A 26,260-nucleotide genomic window follows, 5' to 3' on the forward strand; every position below is an offset into this window, starting at 1 on the left:
GGCGAAATGCTTGAATCTTAAGTTGTTGACAATAAAATGTTTTGATAAACGGAGCTGAGCCCAGTGTTTTGGACTGTTTGCAGAGAGCAGTCTTGAGGTGGGGATTTGACAGCATGGGGATTTGCACTGGCTGCACCACCAGGCTGTGGAGGTCCCTGGGCTCCTGTATTAGTCACTTTTGTGCTATTTAATTTCTTACTGATACAAGCACATGGCCAGCATGCATGCCTTTTCCTGGACTCTCATGAGAGAGAAGCTGTGAAGAATATACTAACCTAAAGCCAGCAAAATCTTTGCTTCTCCTACTTAGCTTATTCTGTTGTAATGTCAGACTGCGAAGGAGTAGGTTAACATTCTCGTGTTTCTAAATGCCTACCTCGAGCGTGCTACGCCTGTTTGTTTCACAGAATGGTTTGGGTTGGAAGGGACCTTTGAAGATCATCCAGTCCACCCCCCAGCCTCGCTGTGGGCAGGGACACCTTCCACTAGACCAGGTTGCTTAAAGCCCCATCCAGCCTGGACTGGAACACTTCCAATGGTGGGGTATCCATGACTTCTCTGGGCAACCTGTGCCAGTGCCTCACCAGTCTAATTGTAAAACATTCCTTCCTCAAGTGCAATCTAAACCTACCCTCTTTCAGTTTAAAATCATTGCCCCATGTCCTGTCACTACAGGCCCTGGTAAAAAGTCTCCCTCCATCTTCTGTAAACCCCCTTCAGTATTGAAAGACCTCAATAAGGTCTCCCTGGAGCCTCCTCTTCTCCAGGCTGAGCAGTTGCAGCTGTGTTCTCAACTTTGTTGTGACCATCTACCTTCAAATTTGTCTTGTCTCAGATTTTCAGATCTGGACTTTGTTTTCAGCATTGCTCTGAAAGTGACCTGGATCCCTGGAGTTTAAATACCTTGTCTCTCGTTAACCAGATGCAAATGTAACGGGCATGCAAGCGAGTGTGTGAAGAATGAGTTTGGGAAGCTGGTCTGCAACTGCAAACACAACACCTTCGGGGTCGACTGTGAAAAGTGTCTCCCTTTCTTCAATGACCGTCCGTGGAGGAGAGCGACAGCAGAGAGCGCCAATGAATGCTTACGTATGTGCGGCCATGCTTGGGGGGAAAATCTCTCACAGGTTGGGTTCTCTGCCCCTGTTGGCATCCAGAAGCTGGCCCTGCATGGTTTTAAGTTGTTGCACTTAGCCAGTGTTAAGCACAGTTGTGATGTTTTCCTGCAGAAGTTTTGTGGGACTGCTGGTCATTCCTATCCTGTAGGAGCTTTCTGGTAGGTCCCTAGAAAGGGGCATCTCCTTCCTGGAGAAGGATGGGAGTGACCTTTAGGAAAGAGGTGTGCTGTAAAAATGTACAGGATTATACTGTATGGGACATATAGAGAAAAAATATGTATTTAGTCTGCTGGAATATAATTGTCCTTTAAAAAGCTCCTCATTTAGCATCTGCAACTTCCTCTTGTATTTGAGTTACGGGTTTTTACAGTTACTTGTTGACTATTTTATCTAATTTTGAGGCTGTTGCAACAGTTCTGAACTGCAAATGTGGATCTCTGTGACTGAATGCCAATTTATTTTGCTTGGTTTTGTGTCGCAGACTACAGCTCCTGGTAGTTTACTTTATGGGGAAGCTTTTTCAGACAGAAAAGCTTTCTTCCTGTCTGACCTCTGTGTGTGTTGATCAGTCCCAGCTGTCTGGTCAAGACCTGTGGCTTCCCTTGACAGGCCAGTGAAACCCAGGTCTCCTGTGCCCTAGACAGAGGGGTTTTGTAATCCAGGGGAGAAACTCTTCTTGCAGCATGGAGTCTGCCTCACTGTTAGCTTATCATGCATGGTTCCATGACTGAGATGGGTGTTGCTGTGTGGAAGGGCGGCATTTCAGCTGCAAATGGCAGCCCGAAGTGGAAGGGAATAGGTTAGAAAATGCTGGTTTTCTTCTGGAGGTAGATGAGAGTGGTCTCGAGGAGCCCATTTCATCGTTACAGCCTTGCCTCCCCCTCCCTGTGTTCAACCACGACAAAAACATGCTTGGCCCTTTTTCTTCTCACTGATGCACAAATGCCTTAAGGTGTCTGTGCGTGGGTCTCGGGATGGTTAAAGGCTCCCACTCCAGCTCCCCTACAAGTTAGTATCGAGCTTTGCATAGTGGGTTTCGTGACTGTTCACTGATGGTACCCTTGTCTTGGCAGCTTGCGACTGCAATGGGAGGTCGCAGGAGTGCTACTTTGACCCTGAGCTGTACCGCTCGACGGGCCACGGGGGCCACTGCACGGGCTGCTCGGATAACACCGACGGTGCCCACTGCGAAAGGTGCAGGGACAGCTTCTATCGCCTGGGGAGCGAGGAGGGATGTCTGCCCTGCAGCTGCAACCCAGTTGGTAAGTAGTGGCAGCAGACACTTCTGTTTGCAAGCTTCCATGCACAAAAACTAATTCTTCTCTCTGTTATGCAGCTAATAGCAAACTACAGGGTTAAAAAGAGGGATTTTCGTTTGTTATTCTTTTCTTTCTTTTTCTTCCCTATGTAGGAAGTGTTTATTGGGTTGTATTTTGGTTTAAATTATCCCTGGATCTAATTGGAGTTGGGGTGGCAAGGGCAGATGGTTCACCTCTGCAGCATTTACTCCTTCAAATGTGTTCTGAAATAGAATTTTTTTTTTCCCTTCCATCTCTCCACTGTGTATGTGTTACCCTGGACGCTCCCAGTATTAAAGAGCTCATTTAAATTCTTAATAAACAACATGATGTGAGCGGATATTTCTGGAAGTTGTTGGTAGTGAAGAATTGTAGTGAACTTTAGCTGCATCAGTTTCTCCTACTGAGTATCCAAGCACTATAAATATAAACCAGTGAAACCTTAAACACAAAAAGGGGTGGGGGTGAGAAACAAACTCAAAATACGTAGTTAAACTCCTTTTAAAAAAAAAAAAAAAACAAAACCAACCAAAAAAAAACCCACCAAAAAACCACCCAAAACAAATCACTAAATGGAAAAAATTTCTGGCAGGAAAACAAATCTTTTGTTATCAAGGGAGCCACTTGACCTGTTATGAAGCGATCCCATAACTACCAGCCCACAGCAAATAAGGGGGAAGGAGACAAAAGGGTAACAGATAGTAAGATATGATGTGAGGTTCCAAAATAGAGTAGCTGTAATAAGTAATTGCTTGCAGCATGCCCTAAGAGCAGCCAGCGAGAGGTCTGCCAGGGTACATCTCCTATCTAATTTAGTTGGAGACTTGTACAGTTGTGAAACTTTTGACCAAGAAAGGCCTCTTTCTTCCTCCATCTGCTCTCTCAGGTCCTCATGTCAGACCTTATTTTAAGAGTGGTGAGGGCTGGTGTCAGCTGAGACGGTCAAGAAGAAGCAGGGAGGTGACTTCTCAGGTCTTTAAGGACAAATTTCAGAGGGCTTTATAACTTAACCATCAGCTTGTATCCTCTGGCACACTGGCACCCAGGGCGTATTTGAAGCCACCGGATAGGTTTAGATTGCTACTTTTTGTCCGAGTACTGTCTTTTGCAGTCTCACGATTATTTAGGAAAGGGGATTTGAACTTTGGCTGTATATGGTAAAGGTTTTGTGAGTTCTTCTATCCTGTCCAGCCTAATCATCTTACGACTCTTCACTTTGCTATAATCTTCTGGTGTGGATTGAAGTGGAAAAGCAGCAGCTATTTCTGTATATTAAAATACTTTTCTCCTGGTAGTTAACTCTTACAGTGCTGACAACTCCTAGGCTGCTAGCTACACTTATGCTTGGTATTTTGTCCACCATGGATTAAAGAAACCTCCTGCTGCTTTTTGTGCAAGTCTGCTTGAACAGAGCAGCACTGAGGAGGATGTCCTGCCAAAAAGGAGAGTTTTGCTGAAGAGTTTGTTAGGGTTAATAGTGGTACATACAGCCTCACTCTGAGGAGGCAGTTTAGTCTTTAAAACCAACTTGGGAATCCAGGGAGGAAATTGGAACTTGAAGGGAAGAGGTCAGGATATCCCCTGGCAAAGGGGAGATGGTGATTAGGGAGAACACAAGGGATTTAGGGAATACAATCTCGGAAATGGTGCATTACAGGGTAAAACAGGCATGGAATTAGAGGCATGCAAAGGCAACATTGAGGACAAAACAGGAATAAGGATGAGAATGCAATTTGAAGTTAAACTTACATTTATATATAAAAAGGTTAGGTGGTAGGAGTGCTTAAAAGCTGAATATAGTTTGGAAGACTAGATAACGATTCATCTCTAGAGCTGCTAGGGGAAAAAAATCCCTGTGAACTAGAGGCAGTCTTTAGGTTAGCTGGCACTTGTCAGCTTGAAGCTATGCTTCCCACTTTCTTTTCCCATATTTCTTGCCTGTTTTGTAAAGTTTCAAAAGCTGCAGGCTAGTAGAGGGAGATGGTTCTGCTGAGGTGCCTGTCATGCTCTCCCTGCAGGCTCCCTCAGCACGCAGTGTGATAGCTACGGCCAGTGCAGCTGCAAGCCCGGCGTGATGGGTGACAAGTGTGACCGGTGCCAGCCAGGTTTCCACTCCCTCTCTGAAGCTGGGTGCAGGTAAGAGGGCTGCTGCTCTCTAGAAGAAAAACTTAGATGTCTTTGTAAAGCCTTCTCTGTGTGGCTCTTAATGAGTTATCCTCTCTCCTGACTGTTTCAGGCCCTGCTCTTGCAATCTGGCTGGCAGCACAGGGGAATGCAACGTTGAAACAGGACGGTGTACGTGCAAGGACAATGTTGAAGGCTTCCACTGTGAGAGGTGAGTTTTTCTTCCTGTGGCTTTGTTTCAAGAATGAGAAACATTCAAGCGATGGCCTGGGGTAAGCATCAGGGAAATGAATTCTCTTTCTTTCACATCTTCAGATGCAAACCTGGATTTTTCCATCTGGATTCCTCCAATCCGAGGGGCTGTACCCCCTGCTTCTGTTTTGGACACTCTTCAGTCTGCACCAATGCTATCGGCTACAGTATCTACAGCATCACCTCCAGCTTCCAGTTTGGTAAAATTGAGCCTTCCTTTGTATCTCAGATTAGGCCATAGACTCAATTCAGAAGTGATTAAAAAACCTGTGCCTTCCTCTCTGCGCGAGACTGCAAACCTTGGGCAGGCAGGTCCAGGATCCCTCTTTTTGGAAGTGCTGAGTTACTTCTGAAGTTACTGGGAGCTTCTGTGTCTTCAGCTTGATTGTTCAGCTAGGGAGGAATGAATTCACAGCTCTGGCCTTAGGCACCCAGCACTAATGTACACCGTGCAGGTGCAAGCGGGAATTGCAAATATAAACCTTTTACAGCTTGAGAGAGGTGCAAGGGAGCATTTTCTCAGTTTTAGAACCAAATCAGGAGTTTCTGATTCTGAGGATTATAATTGCTTTAGATCTAGGGTTTACCTGTCTCTTGAGTAAAACACAGTTGTGTTTCTGATGGGTCTGTAAGCTCAGGAAAAATCTTTTTTTTTTTTTTCTTCTCCATACAGTCAGTTTCCTATGTATGCACGTTTTCATGCTGCATAGTCTGAAAAGAACATATTTTTAATTAAAATTCCACTGGAGAACAGTTCATACAAAGGCTGACATTCTCATCAAGTTGTAGGGGACTTCAGGTTTTCCCATCCCTGCTTAGGCACTTCATAAAAGATGATTTCGAAGCAGTATTTGTCACAGCGTTCAAGGTTCAGAGGGTTCAAGTCAGCACTCGAGTTAGGGGCTTAAACTGGAAGGATGATGTTTGCTATCTGCATGCTACTTTCTGAAGTGCCAGTGTACAGACTATAGATGAGTTATGTGTGAGCAGTGTGCAGCATGACACGAGAAGTGTGTGTAGAGCTGTGTCTTCAAAGGGTATTAATTGTTGCATGTTTGATTTTTCAGGAGAGGATGAGTGGCGTGCTGAGCAGCGCGATGGCTCAGAAGTCTTACTCCAGTGGAGTGCGGAGACCCAGGATATCTCTGTTATCTCGGACAGCTACTTCCCCATGTATTTTGTTGCACCACGTAGGTCATTCAAGACGCGAGGCTTTCTGTGCTGCTTGTGCCCTTTCTGTTCTGTCACCTAACCGTAGGGATTTCTTCCCCTTTCAGGCAAGTTCTTGGGCAACCAGGTTTTGAGTTATGGGCAAAATCTGACCTTCTCCTTCCGTGTGGACAGACGGGACACACGCCTCTCCGCAGAGGACCTGGTGCTGGAAGGGGCTGGGCTGCGAGTGTCGGTGCCGCTCATTGCCCAGGGCAACCCTTACCCCAGCGAGAACGCGCTGATCTACACCTTCAGGTGAGAGGACTCTCCAGGCACAGTGGGAGCAGCTGGGACCTAGCGTGTGGTGCCCCTGGCCTCTGAGCTCTTGAGAAAACAAACAGCATTAATTTTAGCTCAGAAGAGAGCGGTCTTATCAGGTTAATTTGAAGCTCGCTGTCTAGCAGTGTTGCGTAAGTGTATGTGAATTATGTTGCAATAGCATACCGCCGTTGGAAAGGGTGCTTTAAAAGGACACAGCTGTTAGCATCTGAACGCTTTGCTGATGATGCATGGCTCTTCTCCCTAGGCTCCACGAGGCTACGGATTACCCATGGAGGCCTGCTCTTACGGCATTTGACTTCCAGAAGCTTCTCCACAACTTGACTTCCATCAAGATCCGTGGGACATACAGTGAGAGAAGTAAGTCACGGAGCAGAATGTTGTGAAAGAGAGGGGCAGACTCATTCATCTAGTGCTTGGCTTGCTTTATTTTAGGGCCCAGTCATAAATCGCCATGGCATCTTATTAAGCAAAGCCTGTACCAGTTGATTTTCACCTGGCCTTCATGTGTAACAGCTTCTCCCAGGCTTCCTGAAGAGGACATGGGGAAGAAAGATGCTGCCTTTGAGAGTCTGGCAGCTGAGCTGCTGATCACCTGCTGATTCTTTGCTTCTAAACATGGAGGGTTTGCTGTGTTGCATAGCCAGTGTCTTCCAAATCAGTAGAAATACATAGCAGAGTCCTAAGGGACACAGTGGGAAACATGTAGAGAGTTTACAACATTTGGCCTCAGTTTCTGCTACGCTGGGAATGGTTCCGTACCCATTTTCTGGTCTTGCTTTGACATGACAAATGGAATTGACAAAGTCTCAAAAGCACTGCCTGTGCTGAACTCTCACTCAGGTTCCTTGTAATGAGGGTTTATAAAAACCAGGAACGAATTGGAAGCAAAAATACCTGGGTCCTTGGGTATTGTTGTGTGAAGAATTTTTGCAGAAAGATCAAAGGATGAATTTGCATTTGGGGTAGGTGGGAAAGCTGCAAGTGTCTTCAGTAGAAGTGGCTCATAAAGAGGAATATGGGGTTGCAAAATGGAGGGAAGGGTGTGGAGCAAGCCATCCCCTGAGTGCTGTAGCTGCTGCTAATATGCAGGAGCTGGAGCTCTGCTGGGTGCTCTGGAGCTGCTGTGGTGGTACAAACACACTGCTGTAAGTCATAATCCAGCCATGTTGTGTCTGGGCTCTGTTCTGCTCCAGGGAAGGGGCAGGGAGGAGAGGGGAGGGGGGGTGAGTTCTCAAATGCCAGATGAAGGAATGGCTTGAGAGAAATAGCTGAAGCGTTTGCCCCGAGGCACAGTTTGCAGACTCTGTGTTAGAGACAGTGTATTAAAATTGCCGGAGAGATGGTCTGTCCTCCTTAGAAAGACAGGAATTGGTTCTGGTATTTGATTTGGAAATGGAAACCATATGCATATAGAATGTAACTTATTTTGACTGTAGTTGCTCATGTGCTGTTCTCAGCATCCTCCTCTGTATTGTTACTCTCGACTTTCCTGCCCTGTGCACGTCCTTTGTGAGCTATACTGCATCTTTTCTCATCTTTCTAAACCTTCCTGGAGGATTTTGCTGCCTGATTCATCTTAGCAGCGAGTATCCACCTGCTTGTCTCTGGTAGCATTCCGATGTGTGTTTGGTGAAGTGGCAATCAGAGCCTTTGTGGTTACAAAGCATTTCCCCTCTCGGTGCTTTCCAGGCGCCGGCCACCTGGATGATGTTACCATCACAAGTGCTCGTCCTGGACCCGGTGTGCCCGCGGCCTGGGTGGAGAGCTGCTCCTGTCCGGCGGGATACGAGGGGCAGTTTTGTGAGCGATGTTCCTCCGGGTACCGGCGAGAGACACCGAGCCTCGGGCCCTACAGCCCCTGCGTGCCTTGCGCCTGCAACGGGCACAGTGACACGTGCGAGCCCGAGACGGGTAAGAGGAGCTGATAAAAGCAGGGAGCAGCGAGAGGGTGGTGGGTCTTTCTGGGTTGGACGATGAAGCAAAAACCATGTCCCCTTCTATTCCAGGTGTGTGCAATTGCAGGGATAACACGGCGGGGTCTCACTGTGAGAAGTGCAGTGATGGGTATTACGGAGATGCGACAGCGGGCACAGCCTCAGACTGCCAGCCCTGCCCATGCCCAGGCAGCTCGAGCTGTGCCATCGTGCCCCGCACGAAGGAGGTTGTGTGCACCAGCTGCCAGGCTGGCACTACAGGTGTGTTTCTACATGAAAGTCTTTTTTTTCCTACACCCCACATGTGTCTCCTGCCAGTCTGGGGGCTCTGACTTGCAGTGAGCAGCACTGAAAGCTGCTGTGTCTTCTGGTTCAAGTCCTTCTCCCTTTCTTAGCCCTATTTTCTGTCCTGTGTGAGGCTCGGGGCTACCCTTGTTCTTTGTGCCTGTCTCTCAAGAACAAAAGGGAAGCAAAGGGTTAATCTGTATGCTATGTAGGTGAGCTGTGCAAGCTTCTAATAGAGCTCTGTTAATTGCATGGTGCTGGGCAGAAATAGGATAGATTTAAAAGAGCCAGGAAGGCGGGTCAGACTGAAATAAAATTAGAAGATGCAGTTTTGCCAGCCGGAGAGGCACTGCGGGATGCTTTCTGGGGAGAGCCAGTGCCCTTCCTAGGAAAAGCAGGAAGGCTGCAGTGACTCACAGACGATGCCCAAAAAATACAAGACCAAATTTATGGTCAGAAGTTTTAAAGAGGAATATGTGAACGGGTACAGATCATCTTTTCGTAGTGATAAACCATGAAGTGCAAGCCTGTACCTGCGTCGTTAAGCAGAGCCTTTTGTTCTGCCTGCAACAGCAAGGAAGCCTTAAGATGGTTGGCAGCCTCCGTGCTTCTCTGCTGATTTTATGCTTGGCATGGCAGAGTCCAAAGTACAGAAGACCTGTAAATGCTTGAAATGCTTAGAAAAGCCCCGTACCAAGCACAGAGACAGCTCCTGGGGGTTCCCGTGGGTGCCATCGCTTTGTGAACCAAAGCGAAGTCAAGGGGTCTGGGTTTCCTGCAGCTCAGGTGTCAGTACAAGCTCATATTTACTGTGTGATAAAGAGAGCTCCTCCTGTCTCCCGCTTGCCTTTTTGGGATGTGAGGGAAAAGAGGGTTTGTGTGGGCAAGAACTGCCCAAGAAACAGAGCTTACAGTCAAATCTGCATAAGTGTAGGGAGCTGCTGAGTTGGATGCTTCAGTGGCTGCCTGTGGAGGGTTAACAGATCTTGTTGGCAGTGGGGCTTCCTGGAGCAGTGATGCCCTACGGAGCTCTACCCGCTTGGACAACAAATTGCAACAAATAGGTTTGGCTTAAAGGGATAGGAGGGAAAAAAGGAGCGGAAATAATTAATAATGCAGTTCCAGTGAAAAAGCAGCTTAAATGTAGAGATGTGGAGGGATTTGTGTGTGGTTTTGTGCCCCTTTCTGGTCTCAACAGAGGGATGAAAGGGAAGGAAGGTGGAGAGTTTACTTTTCAGAAGGGGCTGCAAAGAAGGTCCAGGTGAGATCTGAGCCAAGGGCTTTCTGCTGTAGCACGTGTGTTTCTGTCGCGTCCCAGGCAAGAGGTGCGAGCTGTGTGACGATGCCTATTTCGGAGACCCTCTGGGTGAAAACGGTGCTGTGAGGCCTTGCCGCCTCTGCCAGTGCAACGACAACATCGATCCCAACGCCGTGGGCAACTGCGACCGCCAGACGGGCGAGTGCCTCAAGTGCATCTACAACACCGCCGGCTTCTACTGCGACCGCTGCAAAGACGGCTTCTTCGGGAACCCCCTGGCCCCCGATCCTGCTGACAAGTGCAGAGGTGAGAGACGGTTCCTCTTGCATTTAAAAATGGTTTTGTCCCCAGGAGCTGCTGTTCCCTGATGTGTTGTTAGGACACAACATCAGGCTGTTGTTCGTGCCCATCCTTAATCCTGATTTGGTGGTTCTAGCTTGCTAAAATGCTTGTATTTGTGGGCGCTTGCTGCCATCGAGGCAAAAGCATTGTGCGATGCAGGGGCTGGGCTGCTGCATGTTTTGGATCCAGGCCTGTTTAGGGACTGGCTAGCAGAGTACCAGCACCACAAGGGACTTCTAACTTTCTGCATGTTGCTCCATCCCTTTTATTTTTGCAGCTTGTCACTGCAATCCCTACGGCACCGTGAATCAGCAAACAAGTTGCAACCAAGTGACGGGGCAGTGTGAGTGCCTGTCTCACGTCACTGGGAGGGACTGCAGTTCCTGTGAGCCTGGCTTCTTCAACCTCCAGAGCGGACGTGGCTGTGAGAGGTGACGTTTGCCTTGGCTCAGGGCAAAGAGCCTAGTTCTGGGGGGGTGTCTGTGCTTACCTTGTGCGGGAATGTGATGTTTGTCACAGGTAACTGGTGTGCCTCAGTCCTGCTATGGGTGGGGAAGAGCAGCAGTCAGGGAGCAGCTATGAAGGCTGTACAAAAAGCCTGACTTATAAATAGCTCTGAATCGGGGTTTTAAATAGAAAAGTGCCACATGACTCTGTGACTGTTGGTAGCAGGGGCTCTTGGGTTCCTTTTTTTAGTATAAACACCAAGTGACCTTGTGTGGTTCAAAGGCTCAGTGTCTCGCCTCCTGCATCTGCACAGAGAGAAAAGTGACTTTTGGCAAACGGAGGCATTGAACTGTGCTCGTTAGGGCCCCCCCTCTGTGTCACCACCTGACGTGTGGCTTCCTCCCCCAGGTGCAGCTGCAACGCGCTGGGCTCCACCGACGGCCAGTGTGACATCCGCACCGGGCAGTGCGAGTGCCAGCCCGGTGTCGCCGGCCAGCAGTGTGACAGATGCGAGGTCAACCACTTCGGCTTCGGCTCCGAAGGCTGTAAACGTAAGTCTGAGAGGCTGGAGCAAGGCAGATGGGAAGGATGTTGCACAGCCAGCCTTGCCTTTGCTTTCCTCCTGTCTCTGGGAAGGTACTTTCTCACCTCGTTCTTTGTCGCAGCAGAAGTTGGCGCTTTTATGTCCACACCCCGCATGGTGAAATTTGATTTCTGTACAATAACTTATCCCCTTTAACTTTGATTATTTTTTTTTAATTGGGGGGAGGAAGAACTCCAACTTATTAGATACCCACTTCTCTTCAGTGTAAATACATTCTCTGAATCTTATCCTGCAACAGACCTGTTTCGTAATCTTAAATCTTTGCACAGCTACTCTGCAAATAGCCTGAATATACAAATTCTGTCTTGAGAAGCAACAGATCTTGTAAACACGATTGAAAGATGATGATCCAAACTTTTCCTCTTTTGATATTGCGGCCTTTAAAGAGCAGAAAAATTAAGTGCTGTTGGTTACAGTGAAATGGGGTAGAAAATTATAATAGAAAATTACAATAGAAGAATACACTGCTTTGTGGGAGAGGCAATAACAACACTGTGAACACACGCAATGACTGTTGCGGCCGGAGTGCCCTGCTATGCCTAGAAGTGCCCTGATGTGGAGCGGGGCTCCAGCTGTGAGTTTGTGCCCCGTTGCTCTTGCAGATGTTTCAGAGTATTGAGGGTATGCTCTTGCCCTGTGGGTTTGAGGGTATTTCTGCTTCTCCTCCAGCCTGCGACTGTGATCCTGAGGGTTCGCGCTCCCTGCAGTGCCGGGAGGATGGTCGCTGCGAGTGCAAGGAAGGCTTCGTGGGGAGCCGCTGCGACCAGTGTGAAGAGAACTATTTCTACAACCGCTCGTGGCCAGGCTGCCAAGAGTGTCCGGCCTGTTACAGATTAGTGAAAGATAAGGTAAGGCCACAGACACCACTCTTGGTACCGCTGGAGACAGTGGCACGTGCCTGTTTGTGCTGTGGCTTTTATGCCCCTGGCTGGCTGATGCTTGCTGAAAGCAGAGAGCTTCTTTGCTCTGTGTTGTAGCTGTGCTCTGTCCCTCTTGTGTAGGTGGCAGAGCAACGAGAGAGGCTGCAGGAGCTGGAAAATCTTATAGCAAATCTGGGTACAGGAGAAGAAACTGTAACTGATCAAGCCTTTGAAGAGAGGTTGAAGCAGGCAGAAAGAGATGTTACGGAATTGCTCCGGGAAGCACAAAACAGCAAAGGTGAGTTGACCCGATCAGACATGGACCAATGTGAAATGAGCTCTTTGCCTGATGTTCCGGTTCCCTTTGGATACAGCGTGTTTTATTTCAAGCCTATGCTGTGCATCAGGACAGACAGCTATTTCAGATGGCGCCGAGACAGTGTATGTTGTTATCAAAACAACGGTGGCTGTGCTTTTATCCCTGCTGTTCTCCCAGTGGTCTCTGTTGTACATGCAAAGTAAAGATCTGCCTGTAGCTCTGTACAGATGCAAGTGGTTTATGTGTTACCCTCTTCTCCACATGCAAAGGAGGTTTTTAACTTGTTAAAGGAGCAGGAGACTTTCCAATATACTTACTATGCTTATAAATTTGCTCAAGATGTCTTGGGATAAAGCGGTTCTTGTTGGGATGTCATCAGAATGAAGGCTTCAAAATCCTGCTGGCAAGCTTAATTATGCCACCATAAAGTGTATAACGTTCTGAAAATTGCTGTTGTGGTGGCCTGTAGCGATTTTCCTGTTAAACTCTGCTTCAAATTGATTCTTGTAGTGTTACCTCTACCACAGGATGTCTGTGAGCAGGACATCCAGCAATGTGGCAGTGATTTGTCCTTAGGGTCTTTTTAATGTATAAGCTGATGTGTGTTTTGGAGAAGAGCAGCTTGAAGGAGACAGTTGACTTTGCAGTGAAAGATGTTCCCCTGGGAATTGGTTCAGTGATTTCAAACCACTTTTTGGAAAAATCTCTTCCCTTTGCGTGAAACTGGGAAAAAGCTGATGTGCATCTAACGCTTGCGTTTGCTTGGGAAGATTCCTGCCAGTGGGAATGATCACTGAGGCTCTTCCCAGTTTTAGCTGAGGTAGCTTTACACTGCCTGCTTGGCATCCATGCCTAGATAATAGTCCCACGTAGCGGGGTAGGAGAGTGGGGATTGGAGAAAGGTGAGGGAATGGATTGGGTTTTGTGGTATTTTTCATCTTTCTTTCCACCTCTTAGCATCATAAAGTCATTTTAAGTTGGAAAAGATCTTTGAGATCACCAAGTTGAACCGTTAACCTAGCACTGCCAAGCCCACCACTAAACTGTCTACACGTCCTCTACATACCTCCAGGGATGGTGACTCCACCACTTCCCTGGACAGCCTCTTCCAGTGCTTGACAACCCTTTGGGTGAAGAAATCTTTCCTAATATCTGGTCTAAACCTCCCCTGGTGCAACTTGAGGCCATTTCCTCTTGTCCTATTGCTTGTTGGGAGAAGAGACTGACATCCACCTCGTTACAACCTCCTTTCAGGTAGTTGTAGAGAGAAGTAAGGTCTCCCCTCAGCCTCCTTTTCTCCAGGCTAAACAACTCCAGTTCCCTCAGCTGCTCCTCATAGGATTTGTGTTCTAAACCCTTCACCAGCTTCATTGATGTTCCCTAACTAAGAGGCAAGTTAAATGCAACAAAAACTACCCTTGCAAAAATCTTTGCAAACCTGTAGCACTTATTTGTGTTTTTCTACTTGTTAAATAGTTTGTGATATGTTTTTGAAATGTATCAAATGTTCATGTTCAATACTTAAAATGTGCTGCAAAGTCAAGGCAATATATTTGGGAAGAATCTTGATTTTGGAGGCCTGTAGACTTCTGCTTGTACTCTCAGCTTTTCAAAAGTAATTACCCCTGGTCATGAGGCACATAGCTGTGCTTTTATGGCTCAATTATTAAGATGCTGTGGTGGGAGTTACCTGGTGGTCCAAAGATTTGGGGAAGTCTGGGGGGCTCAGAAGTCCTGCAGATTGGAAAACCAAGGCTCTATCCTGCCAGCTTTTGTCATCCCTTCGCTTTGGGGGGCAGTTTGGGGTGGGTTTGCTATTCTGCACATGGAGACTGTGTCTGGCTCAGGAGTAGCCACCATTGCCCAAAGCGGGGAATAATGGCCAGCCCCACTATTCCTTCATCTCCAGTTTACCTTCTAGGAGTTAAGTTGAAGTGAATTCACAAAGCTCCTCCCGAGGAGCAACTTTATTGTCTTTTTTAAGTCAATGATACAGATGAAACATGATTCTGAACACAAAATCCCCCATCAGAGTCTGTTCCAACACCCAGCAGGATTGTCTTATTAGTTGTTAATGACTTTTCATTTCTCATATGTGGTGCACATTCTGATGATGACTTTGATCTCAAGCTGACTGACTTAGGAAGCAGCTTTGCTGGTCCCCTTTCAATAAGGGATTAACCTACCAACATGTTGCCTGCAGTGGTAAGCTGCTGCTTCGGCTTCTCTTCCTGCTGTAATTAATTTTGTTTCCTCTCTCTCTCGTATCATGTATTTCAGACGTAGATCAGGGCCTGATGGATCGTCTCAAAGACATCAACAGCACACTAGCAAGTCAGCTCAACAGACTGAGGAACATCCAGGGCACGGTGCGGGAGACAGAGAACCTGGCAGAGCAAGCCCGGGTGCGGGTGGAGGACACAGAGGATCTGATCAGCTTAGCTTCTGATATGCTTGAGAAGGCAAAGATGGCAGCTGCCAACGTGGTGAGTGTGCTGCCAAGGTCCCACATGGTTAGGAGAGGAGAAGGCCTTTTCTTTCTCTGCCCTCTGGGGTGTTTCTCTGCTTGTTCTCTCTCTCATATAGCAAAGTTGCTATGGAAGTATCTTCTCCTCTACCCAAGATCATGGGAAATAAAGATAGATCACCAGTGTCTGTCATAAATTGTATATCTTAGCCCCTGCTCAAAGAGACCAATGTAAGAACCCCTAATTAAATATTAGAATAAATACCCACCCCTTTGTTTTTAAGGCATGACCAGTGGTGGAAACTGCATGGGCTTAAATAAAAAAATACAGAGAAGTCAGAAGTAGGTTAGACACATCTCTAAGCATTTAAATCATGACAATAAATATCTAAAGCAAAGATGAATAAAAGATGAAAAAAGAGCTTTAAGATTTTTTCTTTCTTTTTTTTTTTCTCCCCCAGTCCATTACACCTCCAGAGTCAAGTGGGGACCCTAACAACATGACTCTCTTGGCAGAAGAGGCCCGTAAGCTGGCTGAAAGGTAGGCTGTGGCAAGACAAGATCCTCACAGGCCACATGAGGGCCTTGCTCTTCCCCGCAAGGGGGAAGCAAAATTTAATTTAATGTACTTGATACAAAACACACGCCCTTTGCTGAGTAAGAGACTGGCAATGTGGGTGCATGCCAGTGTGTCACTGGGGGCAAACCCTAGATGTGTGGATGAGGGCTGTACAGCCGTAGCGGTGCCTTTCAGCTGATCTCATGGCGCTGCTGGAGTGAGGCCTTGGTTGCAGAGATGGTCTCAAACAGCATCTTCCATCTGCAAATGTGGGTGAAGGAAGGAGAAATAAGAGAGAATAAAATCTGGAAGAGGATATAAAATCTGAAATTGAGGCTAGAAACCATTGGCTGACAATTCTAATGGCATATTTTTTCTTCTGTGATCTTGTCCAGACACAAAAAAGAAGCTGATGAGATTGTTCGCATAGCCAAGGCAGCAAATGATACTTCCACAGAAGCCTATCAACTGCTGCTGAAGACCCTGGCTGGAGAAAACCAGACTGCAAATGACATTGATGAGCTCAACCAGAAGTGAGTCAGTAACAGACAGTTGGTTCTATTTTCTGGCTTTAGATCAGTGCTTAAAATTAAGACGCATTCTGTAGCATTGCGTGCTTTGTGTTTTATGGGGGTTGTCTTTCTATCTCTTATCCTCCCTACTATTTTAGTAAGTTCAGTTCTACAAAAAAATTGTAACTGGATTCTTGGGGTTTTTTAGGTATAATCAAGCAAGGACCATTTCTCGAGACCTAGAGAAGCAGGCCAACAAGGTGCTTGCAGAGGCAGAGGAAGCTGGAAACAAAGCCCTGCAGATCTACGCTAATCTCACCAGTCTGCCTACCGTGGATTCCACAGGGCTGGAGGTACGTGGGGGAAGCGTCCTGCGCAGTGTTTTCTAAAGATTGGTGAGGACAGGCATTATAGCAATGTGCTAGGTTGCTAATGTTTCTCTGCATAAGAACAGTCTGTGGAATTTTTGTCCATGTAGTTATAATCCAGACTTGTGCATTTCAGCTTTTATGCAGGAGGCTTGCATGCAAGAAACTACATACGTAAACCCCCACCTCCCCCAGTCTCTGAAGGACAAAAAAAAACCCGAGTGAAATGTTGTTTGCCAAACATCTTGGCTTGAACAGAGAAGGGCAAAAATTTCAGTTCCTTCTGAAGCCTGCAAAACTGCTCCCTGTTCTGTAGTGCAGTAGACTTTCTTGCACACAAAACTGCAACATCTGTCCTTCGTTGCACTGACCCTTGTGGTATTCAGAGCTCTGAAGGCAAAGTTACAACTGTAGTTGTAAGGGGTGGGAACCTGTCATAGCTTCTGCCTGTTCGACCATTAGAAACTATACCATGTTTTGCCACCTGTTCAGAAATTCTTCAGTGTTCAGGAATCTGTGTTTGTTCCTGATTTCCACCTGCAGAATGAAGCAAATAAGATCAAGAAGGAAGCGGAGGAGTTAGATCAGCTGATTGCCAGGAAGCTGAAAGATTATGAGGACTTGAGAGAAGACATGAAGGGAAAGGAGCTTGAAGTAAAGAACCTCTTGGAGAAAGGCAAGACAGAGCAGCAGGTCAGTTCTGTTTTGTGTGGGCTTTTATTCCCTGGAAAAAACAAAGGGAAACAAGTAACTGGCCAGATATGAAAGATCTGGTCCTAATCAGTCTTATCTTGGCACTGCTTGTTACTTACTTACAAGAATACTGAAGAATGGTCCTGGAAAGCAGATGCAAAAAGCTGGTAAAAGCAATGGCATTGAGGGTATATGGGAGAACAGGGGATATGGTGTCGTCTTTGTATTCAGTATGCCAAAAGTACCTAAATTCACCTGGTTTCAGAGGAAGCATTGCCACTCAGGGATGAACACTGTTCTGTACGGCATTGGTGTTTCAGGCTGATCAATGCTTTTTGATGTACCTAGGTGGTCATCCTTCAAAAGGTAAGAATATGTTGATGCATTTTGTCTCCTTAGACGGCAGACCAGCTCTTGGCTCGAGCAGATGCAGCGAAAGCCCTGGCTGAAGAAGCTGCTCGGAAGGGCAATGGCACGCTGCAGGAGGCTAATACCATTCTCAGCAACCTGAAAGGTAAAGAGAAAGCACTTGCAGTGAATCCTTCGATTCCTGGGTGACGAGTCACTTGGCAGTAGAGTATCTTGGTTAAATGGGCCATCCTGTTGCCAGTACCTGAGTATTGAGTGGGTTCTTTTGGCCTTTTTTTTTTTTAAGAGAAAAAAAAAAAAAGTGTTCAGTGAGTAGAAATCTCCTTCTGTTTAAGTTCCTTATTTACTGTCAGAAGATATGTAATAGGGAGAGTTGCAAGCCCCCTCCCCCCCCCGTTTGCTCTTTTTCCCTCTCATGTCACAAGGTGGCAAAGCCTGGGTAGCTTGGTCACAGAAGCATCCCAAGGCTCTTCTGGAGCAAGTGCTAAGAATCTGTTTTGCCCTTTCTTAGATTTTGATAAGCGGGTGAATGATAACAAGACGGCAGCTGAGGAGGCACTGAAAAAGATTCCTGCCATTACCCAGATCATTGCTGAAGCCAACAATAAGACACGCCAGGCGGAGCTGGCGCTTGGCAATGCTGCTGCTGATGCCCGCGAAGCCAAGACTAGAGCAGATGATGCTGAGAAAATCGCCGGTTCTGTTCAGAAGGTGAGTCCTCTGCAGTTCTGAAGCCACCCTCCCTCAGGTATTAGTGTGTATCACAGAATCACAGAATTGTCTAGGTTGGAAGAGACCCTGGAAGATCATCCAGTCCAACCATCAACCCAACATTAACAGTTCCCAACTCCACCAGATCCCTCAGCACTATGTCGACCCTACTCTTCAACCCCTCCCTGCCCTGGGCAGCCCATTCCAACACCCAACAACCCCTTCTGGAAAGAAATACTTCCTAATATCCAGTCTAAACCTTCCCTGGCGCAGCTTGAGGCCATTACCTGTTGTCCTATCGCTTGTTCCTTGGTTCAAGAGACTCATCCCCACGTCTCTGCACCCTCCTTTCAGGTAGTTGTAGAGGGCAATGAGGTCTCCCCTCAGCCTCCTCTTCTCCAGACTAAACAACCCCAGTTCCCTCAGCCGCTCCTCGTATAACTGTATATGTGTAACTGCGTAAACTCCTCTGTTCCAGTATTTCCTGGTGAGCCTTCTGCTCTACTCCCCACTAGGGAATGCAAAACATGGTGTGATAGGAAATCGGTGCATTTTGATGAAAAGGACTGAAGGAAGTTCTGCACCTTCACCACCTTTTTCCATTCTGTTCCCCTCGTTGGTTGTAGAGTGCTGCTGCTACCAAGGCTGAAGCTGACAAGACTTTTGCTGATGTGACGGGGCTGGCCAGAGAGGTGGATGACATGATGAAGCAACTACAGGATGCAGAAAAAGAGCTGAAGCGGAAGCAGGATGATGCTGAGCAGGACATGATGATGGCAGGCATGGTAAGTAGTGCTGGCTAGTGGCAGCAGTGGCAAGAAGCTGCCTTCTCCCTGCTGTCCTGGCGACACAGGCTTTTTTTCCCACTGTCCTCTTGCAAAGACAGCGCTGGGTCCAGCCAGTATTCAATCTTCTCCAAGTTTTAAGTGGGATTGAAAACACGAGACGAGCAAAGGAGCTCCTCTGGTGGCACTAGCATAGGTTCCCTGCTGGATTTTGAGAGCCCGTTTTCTTAATGCAACGCTTCCCTTTTATTTTAACTGAAACCTGACTGTAGCCCTGTTGACTCTGATCTGCATTTTCCTGCAAAATCCTGCTTGGTTATCAGGGATCCCCATCCTGAAATAATCAGAAAGCTGATGACTTGATGGTTGTCGGTCTTCGCCAGCACTGTGAGAAAGGTCTCAGCGCAGGAGTGTTACCCTGGAGAGAGGAGCCAGGGGTGTGTGTGACTGACAGCTTGGGCAGACCCGTGAAGAGGAGAGGCAATGGTTCCATAATCTCTACAGCCTTTTTTGTACTCTCATGTTTTATACTCTGCAGGCCTCACAGGCTGCCCAGGAGGCAGAAGACAACGCAAGAAAAGCAAAGAACTCCGTGAACAGCTTGCTCGCTGTCATTAATGAGCTGCTGGATCAATTAGGTAAGACTGTCCTTAACGTGCCACACGCCTTTGAGTGTTCTCCTGATGCGCCTTCTGTGCTGGTGCTGTGCAAGGAATCAAGTGGATCTGTTGGCTTCTAGAAATGGGGTTTGTGTGTTTTCAACGAGGACTTTGTTGGTTTTTTCTTTCCTGGGGTAGCCTCAGAGCTTGTTGTGCAATGTTTAGTACCGCTTTTCTGTAATCTGAGGACCATGTTTGAGGCGCTGAAGGTGTAACCCATTTGGTCGGTCCTGGTTTAAACGCCATTTCTAATGCAGAGATGGCCTGACGCAGGCCTCTGTAAGCACCCAAAATCAGAGTGTCAAAGGTTTTTTAATGGACTTTGCTATTTGTTTCTTGATTTTCAGGGCAACTGGAGACAGTGGACTTGAACAAACTGAATGAAATTGAGGGTACCCTGAACAGTGCCAAAGACCAGATGAAAGGTAGCGACCTGGACCAGAAAGTGTCTTTCCTTGAGAGAGAAGCCAGGAAGCAAGATGATGCGATACAGGCCTACAACAGGGACATTGAAGAGATCCTGAAGGACATTAGCAACCTGGAGGACATCAAGAAGACCTTGCCGTCTGGCTGTTTCAACACCCCGTCCATTGAGAAACCCTAAGGGTGCGCTGGGGGTGAGGGGTATTCCCCTGGTGAGCGGTGGAGCGGTGGTTTGGCTATGGAGTGCCTTAACACACATTACCTTCTTCAAATCCCCAGCTCTTCGCTGCTCGCAGCCGCTGTTTTCTTTTCAAATCAGGATAAGTTGAAAGTTTTTTTTATTTTTTTTTTTTTTTTTAAAGAGAAGCAAATTAAATATCCGTCTTTGGGCATCAAAGGGTTTTTTTATATAAATTGTCTTCCTGAGCACTCCGCCTTTGCCTCTTTCTCAGACACAGTTTCCCTTTGATTAGCGCAAGGATGAGAGATGCTCTGGACTCTTTATACTGTGGTTCAGAAATAACCATGTGAGCTGTGTACAGCAAGGCAAAACTAACCCTTCTTTCTCTCCTTTTTTCTCTCCTCAACTGTAAAATCCTCAGTCCCGGAGCTCTCTGTCCCTATGAAGGAAGGGGATGGCTACCAAAGTATTACTGTAATGGCCAGTATAGCTGCACTCATTCAGATCCCTCTTCCCAACTTCTAACCCTGTGAACTTATTTTTTTATCGTTAACTAGTGGCCAATCTGACAGCGTTGGTAGCCTTTGACAAAATAGCTGAAGCCTCTTTCTGAAATGCTCTCTGTGATGATGCATCACTCGGAGAAAAATGCAGCCTCTGAGAGGAGCTCTTTGGGAAGATGGGATTCTGGTGGAGTGGTAGGTCTTTACTGGTGGAGCGGAAGGTCTTGCCAGTCCCGCTCCTGGTTTGTGGAGAAGTTTTGGGTCCGGTCTGTAAGCAGTTGCCTGCCGGGTAGTCCAGGCCGGGAAGTATGGAAGCCATGAGCTGCGTTCCCATCCTTCCCATCCATAGGTGTTGCTACTGAATTGCCAGAGGATCTGGGGTTTTTTTAGGCTATGAATGTCTGATTGACGGATTAGTTGGTTCAGGCAGGAAAAATCTTGCTGAAGAGGGGAGCTGCCGTCCAGAGAGCTCTGATGGCAGCACTCGCCTTCACGCTGAATGTCTTTGAATGGGGAAGGAAGGGGCATGCAAGTGGAAATGAAAAGGTCTTTCTCCCCATCTTTTTCCTGAAGGAGGACAGTGGCATTTTTATATCTCCTGGCATTGCTCTTGCCTCTTGCGTGTTTTTAAGCTGGCAGAAAGAGCTGGAGCTTACTGGTGCCCTCCTTTCTTTTTGCCTACCGGTCTCCCGGTCACCGTAAAGCCACCGTGGCACAGGGACTTCAGGCCAGGCTCGGGTGGCAGGTCTGTATTTCACACCGCCACGACTCCCTGCCCAGGTCGTGCCTCCCAGCTGCTTACTGGTGCTGGGTGGGAGCTGCGGGGAGCCCCCCGCCCCTCCTCCGGCCCTCCTCTGAGACGAGAGCGAGCATCCTCTGCGGCTTCCTCCTTGCCTCCAGCCTGGCGTCCCTCCCCCCTTCCTTGAGATCCAGTATATATCTATTCTTAAACACTATGCAACTTTGTACGTTTGCGTAGCGGGGAAGAAATTATTATCTGACACACACTGGTGCTATTAATTATTTCAAATTTATATTTTTTGTGTGAATGTGATTTTTTTTTTTTTCCGTTTTTTTTTATCATGATTATAGTGTGAGGAAGTCCTTCGTGTGTGCGTATGTGTGTGTAAATATACTCAGCCATATTTCCAGAGTGGCACAGCCTGGCCTCCTCTATGTGCTTTCCCTTACAGCCATCGGGGCACGTGCAGCGTGTAGCGCTTCTCTCCGTATTATTCCCTTGGAGCTCGGTATTTCTCCTAGCTGGGCTCCTGCTTTCTTCCCTCTCCCGTATCCTCTGCACCCGTGTAGGCCTCAGCAGTAGCCACGTTGCCTGTTGGGTGGTCGCTTTCTACCCCTCCCTCCAAAGCCAGCCCTGACGCGTGGCGCTCACAGCAGCACCCCGCTCCGTGTCCCCCGTCCCCGGGGACGTTGTGCCGGGAGGAGAGCCGGGGCCGTGGCTTTGCAGCGGGGCTGTGAGGAGCTGTAGTGCTGGTGGGTGACCGGACCCAGTGTGGAGGTGGTGGGAGAGCTGGATTTGGGGACAGCTTGGTACCGCTGCGCGAGGCGGCAGGCTTGGCGCACCCCCGGGAGCGGCGCTGCTGGGCAGGGGGTGTTCCCGGCAAACCCCGCATCGCTCTTGTACCCCTTCTTGTAGAAATTCTCACAATTTACCAGCTTGGGGTTTCCCTCTGCCTGCAAACATACCTAATACCTGGAGGAGAGCTTACCTGTGCTGGCCCACGCGCGTGGGACGTTGGGGCGGGTGTCTTGGCCGGCTGCTCTGGTCAGATGGCTGGCTGTAACCGCGTCACCTCTCTGCCAAGGCTGTGAGAAGAGCGGATGCGAAGATGCACGCATGCCCTGGCTGACCTCAGGCCTAAGGTTTCCTGCTTTCTTCTCTTTTTTTTTTTTTTTTTTTCTTTTCCTTAAGCTGTTTTTAACAGAATTTTATTTTTAAATAAAAAAAAAAATCTTTATAAGCGATCTCTTAATCACTACTGCATTACAGCCATTATTCATTGTATAAGTCCAGTTATTTCTTTACATAATGTGATGATGTGACAGCTGCTGGTGGAGTGCTGGATGTCACGGGCAATGCGTGACAGTCCCTTCATCACCTTATTCCTGACTGTGGCCCCCTCAGTATGTGCCTTCACTCCAGCTTTTTGCCTTAATCTGTGGTCTTGCTGTCTGGGGCGTTGAACAAAATGCAACACTTGCAGTTTTTATGTATAAAACAGTATTTCTTATTTATAATAAAGTCTGAATATTTGTAACCCCTTATACCTTGGCATTCTTCTGAGTATTGCTTTTTGAGGGGGGGGGTGTGAGGTATTGATTGGGATGTGTCTCAGCTGTGTCACCTCTCAATTAATCAGATGAGCTGGATTGGGGTGGGAGAAAGGGAAAAAGTAATCTGGAAATTCACGTGGTGGGCTGCAGATGGCCATAGTGATCATGGTTTTTCCCGGTGTCTGCTGCTCCACTGGCATGGCTACAGTGAATTTTAACGCTGCTAGTTTTCCAGGCCTTAAAAAATGATTCTGTTGGTGGTGGTGATGCTATTGGAGCTGCACTGTCCTCCTGGAAAGCCCTGGGGATTTGGGGGGATGTTTCTTTACAATATAAGGTTAAAATCCTTTCTGCTTTCAGCTGAACACACGGAAAAGGATGGGGTTCCTGGCAAGCAAAATAAAAGCCCTAAATAAAGAAGCTGAAATTACTGGGAACTGCCATAGTTTGTTGTTCCATGGGTCCTGTCTGCCAGAGCCCGGGATACATTTTTATTCCTGAATTAAGGAAATTTTTAATGTTGGGACAGATCACTGTAATAACAGACCAGGCAGTTCTGCAATCACCCCCATCTTACAGCTGCAGACTGGATTTTATTTTTCTCAGCAGAGGAAAACGCATGTCTCATTAACTTGCATCAGAGCTAATCCTTCTCAATGGGTAAGTTCTTGTCATTATTTTTTTTTAATTTTAGTTTGTCTAGCTTCAGCTTCTTGTTCTCCAACTATAATTGCCACTAATGCATTTGTTTTCTAAAATGTCCCTTTTTTTTTTTTTTTGGCCAGCGTTGCTGTTGAGCAAATCCCAGCTGTTAAAATCTGTCTGATGTTTCAGTGGGACTGTAGGTAGCAGCTGGGGAGCACAATCGGGCGGTGGGACGGTGCTTACCTTGCATGGGTTGTAGCTTGATGAGGAGCCCCTTACCATTTTCAGGCTAAAATATTCAGCGTAGGAAGCAAGTCTGTGCCCTTTAGTTTATCTTCAGGTCACACAGCATCAGTACGTGCCCCAAAGCCTGGGCAAAATCCAAACTAAGGTGAAGCTATTGGCTCCTTAGATTTATGCTGAGTTTCTGAAACACCTCTGTGATGTGGCCTGAAACAGGAGTTTAAGGGCCATGTGCTACTATCCGCTGCAGGGAGGAGCAGACCCAAGGGAGCGCGAGAACTGCTTCCAGGTCACCAAAATTTTATTGACATTTTGAAGTCCAGGTATAAACACCGTCCTTAGATGTTCTCTGCTCAGCGTGGGCTGAGCTTGACCTGAAGGTGGAAAAGGAGGGACCTTGCTGAGGAGTCACCAAGCCGTGCTCTGGTGGCTTTTTTTTCCTCCTCTGATTCCCTGTGAGTTTTCTCACTGTCCAAGTTCAAGCTCCATCATCTCTCCTGTGCTCCCTGGAGAAGCGAGAGGCTGGGGGGGGGGCTTGGTGAGCGGGTGGCCATGGGAATGACTTGGACAGAAGGGTAAAATCATTGGGGTGCTTCTCCCAGCACGGTGAGAGAGCTGCTTGGGGATTCATGGAGGTTGGGGGCTTCATGGGCTGCTCTGGGGAGGCTGAAGTTCAGAGGACCTGACCTCATGGGGCTGCTCAGCCAGGTTCTCTCCCACTTCTGGGGAGGACAGAGTATTGTCAGGAGTTAGCAAGTGCTGGGAGCGCCTGCCTGGAGGAGGCAGCTCTAGCACATCCGTGAGGATCTGGGGAAGAAGAAGAGGATATACAGCTGTCACGCTGAGCCGGCGGTGTCCTGTGCTCCCCAGCTACAGCTCTGACATCTTGGACCACATTTAGTTAATCTTTCTAGTTAACTGCTGGGCTGATACCTTCAGTGTGCCCCCATCTGAGAAACATCAGGAATGCCATGCAAAAAAATCCCGTGGAGGTCCCCAGTGAAGCCCAGCAGCCACGGCTGCAGGGCATGGGGGCAGAGAGGGGAACAGGATGACACTGCTGCCTTCCCTCATCTCAGAATGTCTGTCTGTCTGTCTGTCTGTCTCACCCCTCGCTGGGACGGGCAGGGCACAGGTGAGGCAAGGCCAGACACGATGGCACTTCCTTGATGTGCCACCACCCCTGCCCTGCCCTGCTTGCTCACTGCTGCTGTGACCCCTGCCTGCTCCCTTGCCTGCCTCTGCCCAAATCATCTCCTCTGCTCCAGCTGGCCCTGGTTGGCACCAGGAGTTTTGCCACCCCTAGGCAAGGGCTGCCCCAGCTGCCTCCCTGCACCTCTAGACCTACCAAAACCAGCCATAAAACCAAAATGTGCCAGCAGGTGATGTCTCCTGAAGGAAGCCCATGTGTTCCTGAGCAAGGAGGACACATGCACACACACATATATATGTATATATGTGTGTTGTGGTTGGTTTTGATTTTTTTTTTTAAAGAATCAACTGCTAATATCACCATGCTTTTAAATCCTGGGTTATAAACCAGATTCTCTGGGGATGGCGCTGTATCAGGGAACCACCTCCGCACTGGCACAGGGAAGGCGGCTCGGTGTGCTGGCCCTAAACCTGATTTGAGAAGCCCAGGGCATCCATCTGGCAGGGGGGAGACTGAAGTCCAGGCTTTATAGCTGCACTGCACGTTTGGTGATATCGTTGTGGCAGGATCCCTGATTTTCCACGGCGAGGAAGTCCCAGGTGGCAGGATAAAGATCTACTGCCAGATGGAGGAGAAGCTCCTCAGGCTCGAAGAGGCCGGTGGTGAGTGGGTGTGTGGCGGCAAGGACAGTGGGCAAGCAAACAGAAAATAGCTCAAGATAAGCCACTGAAGAAGAAGTGAGGCAGCCTGTAGGAGCAGCCTAGGACCCGATTTGCAGGAGGATGTTGCAGCTCAGAAGGTCCCTTGCGGAGGGAGGCTTGGGGTGCCAGGGATGAGCTGGGCTGCCAGGACATGTACAACATCCTGGTGCTGTTTATCTGTCATGAGCCACCAAAACGGGTTTTCTCCCTTGGTTATGTCAATAAAACTATTGCTTCAGGGCTTTCACACACCCAATGCTTGTCACTGGCAGCCATCAGCAAAATTCAGATTATTATGTGGGTTTAGACTATCTTTGAAGTGGCCAGACTGATAAACTTGCCATCCGCTGTGGTGATCTCCCTGCAGTAGCAGCTTTCTTAGCTCTGTTATGAAGAATAAGCATAGGACATCTTCAGAAGGACTCTTCTTGGGTTGCAGATTAAAAGACCTGGGCTCTCCAGTGAAGAAATAATGTTTCATTGCAGTGCCTGATGAGCACCACTACTCTTCATGCCTCCCATTGCCTACACTTCTGCTCACTCAAAAAGGTAACAATCCTGTTAACCATGTTTATATGAGACCTTTTCTAACCAGTGCTGTCGTTGCAATGGGCAACATTTGCTCTGTGGAAGGTGGAGGGCATCAGTTTGTTCCAGG

The 26,260-nt window shown here is 47.8% G+C and overlaps 1 protein-coding gene across 1 annotated transcript in view; it reads left to right on the forward strand.

Moving 5' to 3' along the window:
• The window catches only part of LAMC1 (laminin subunit gamma 1), a 69,391-nt gene extending 46,540 nt beyond the window's left edge, over positions 1 to 22,851 (forward strand). Inside the window, exons 4-28 of the mRNA XM_074877087.1 lie at positions 923 to 1,089; positions 2,192 to 2,380; positions 4,435 to 4,552; positions 4,653 to 4,751; positions 4,856 to 4,992; positions 5,860 to 5,982; positions 6,070 to 6,259; positions 6,531 to 6,643; positions 7,976 to 8,197; positions 8,293 to 8,481; positions 9,824 to 10,069; positions 10,383 to 10,536; positions 10,961 to 11,103; positions 11,826 to 12,004; positions 12,158 to 12,314; positions 14,616 to 14,821; positions 15,264 to 15,343; positions 15,757 to 15,894; positions 16,082 to 16,226; positions 16,785 to 16,934; positions 17,334 to 17,448; positions 17,815 to 18,014; positions 18,641 to 18,799; positions 19,338 to 19,437; positions 19,806 to 22,851. Of these exons, the coding sequence (XP_074733188.1) occupies positions 923 to 1,089; positions 2,192 to 2,380; positions 4,435 to 4,552; positions 4,653 to 4,751; positions 4,856 to 4,992; positions 5,860 to 5,982; positions 6,070 to 6,259; positions 6,531 to 6,643; positions 7,976 to 8,197; positions 8,293 to 8,481; positions 9,824 to 10,069; positions 10,383 to 10,536; positions 10,961 to 11,103; positions 11,826 to 12,004; positions 12,158 to 12,314; positions 14,616 to 14,821; positions 15,264 to 15,343; positions 15,757 to 15,894; positions 16,082 to 16,226; positions 16,785 to 16,934; positions 17,334 to 17,448; positions 17,815 to 18,014; positions 18,641 to 18,799; positions 19,338 to 19,437; positions 19,806 to 20,062 (3,976 nt within the window). The 3' untranslated portion in view covers positions 20,063 to 22,851. The remainder of the gene's footprint in view (positions 1 to 922; positions 1,090 to 2,191; positions 2,381 to 4,434; positions 4,553 to 4,652; positions 4,752 to 4,855; positions 4,993 to 5,859; positions 5,983 to 6,069; positions 6,260 to 6,530; positions 6,644 to 7,975; positions 8,198 to 8,292; positions 8,482 to 9,823; positions 10,070 to 10,382; positions 10,537 to 10,960; positions 11,104 to 11,825; positions 12,005 to 12,157; positions 12,315 to 14,615; positions 14,822 to 15,263; positions 15,344 to 15,756; positions 15,895 to 16,081; positions 16,227 to 16,784; positions 16,935 to 17,333; positions 17,449 to 17,814; positions 18,015 to 18,640; positions 18,800 to 19,337; positions 19,438 to 19,805) is intronic.
• Positions 22,852 to 26,260: the final 3,409 nt, after the last annotated feature.

Source organism: Strix uralensis, chromosome 8, assembly GCF_047716275.1.
Source record: "Strix uralensis isolate ZFMK-TIS-50842 chromosome 8, bStrUra1, whole genome shotgun sequence".
Lineage (NCBI taxonomy): Eukaryota > Metazoa > Chordata > Aves > Strigiformes > Strigidae > Strix > Strix uralensis.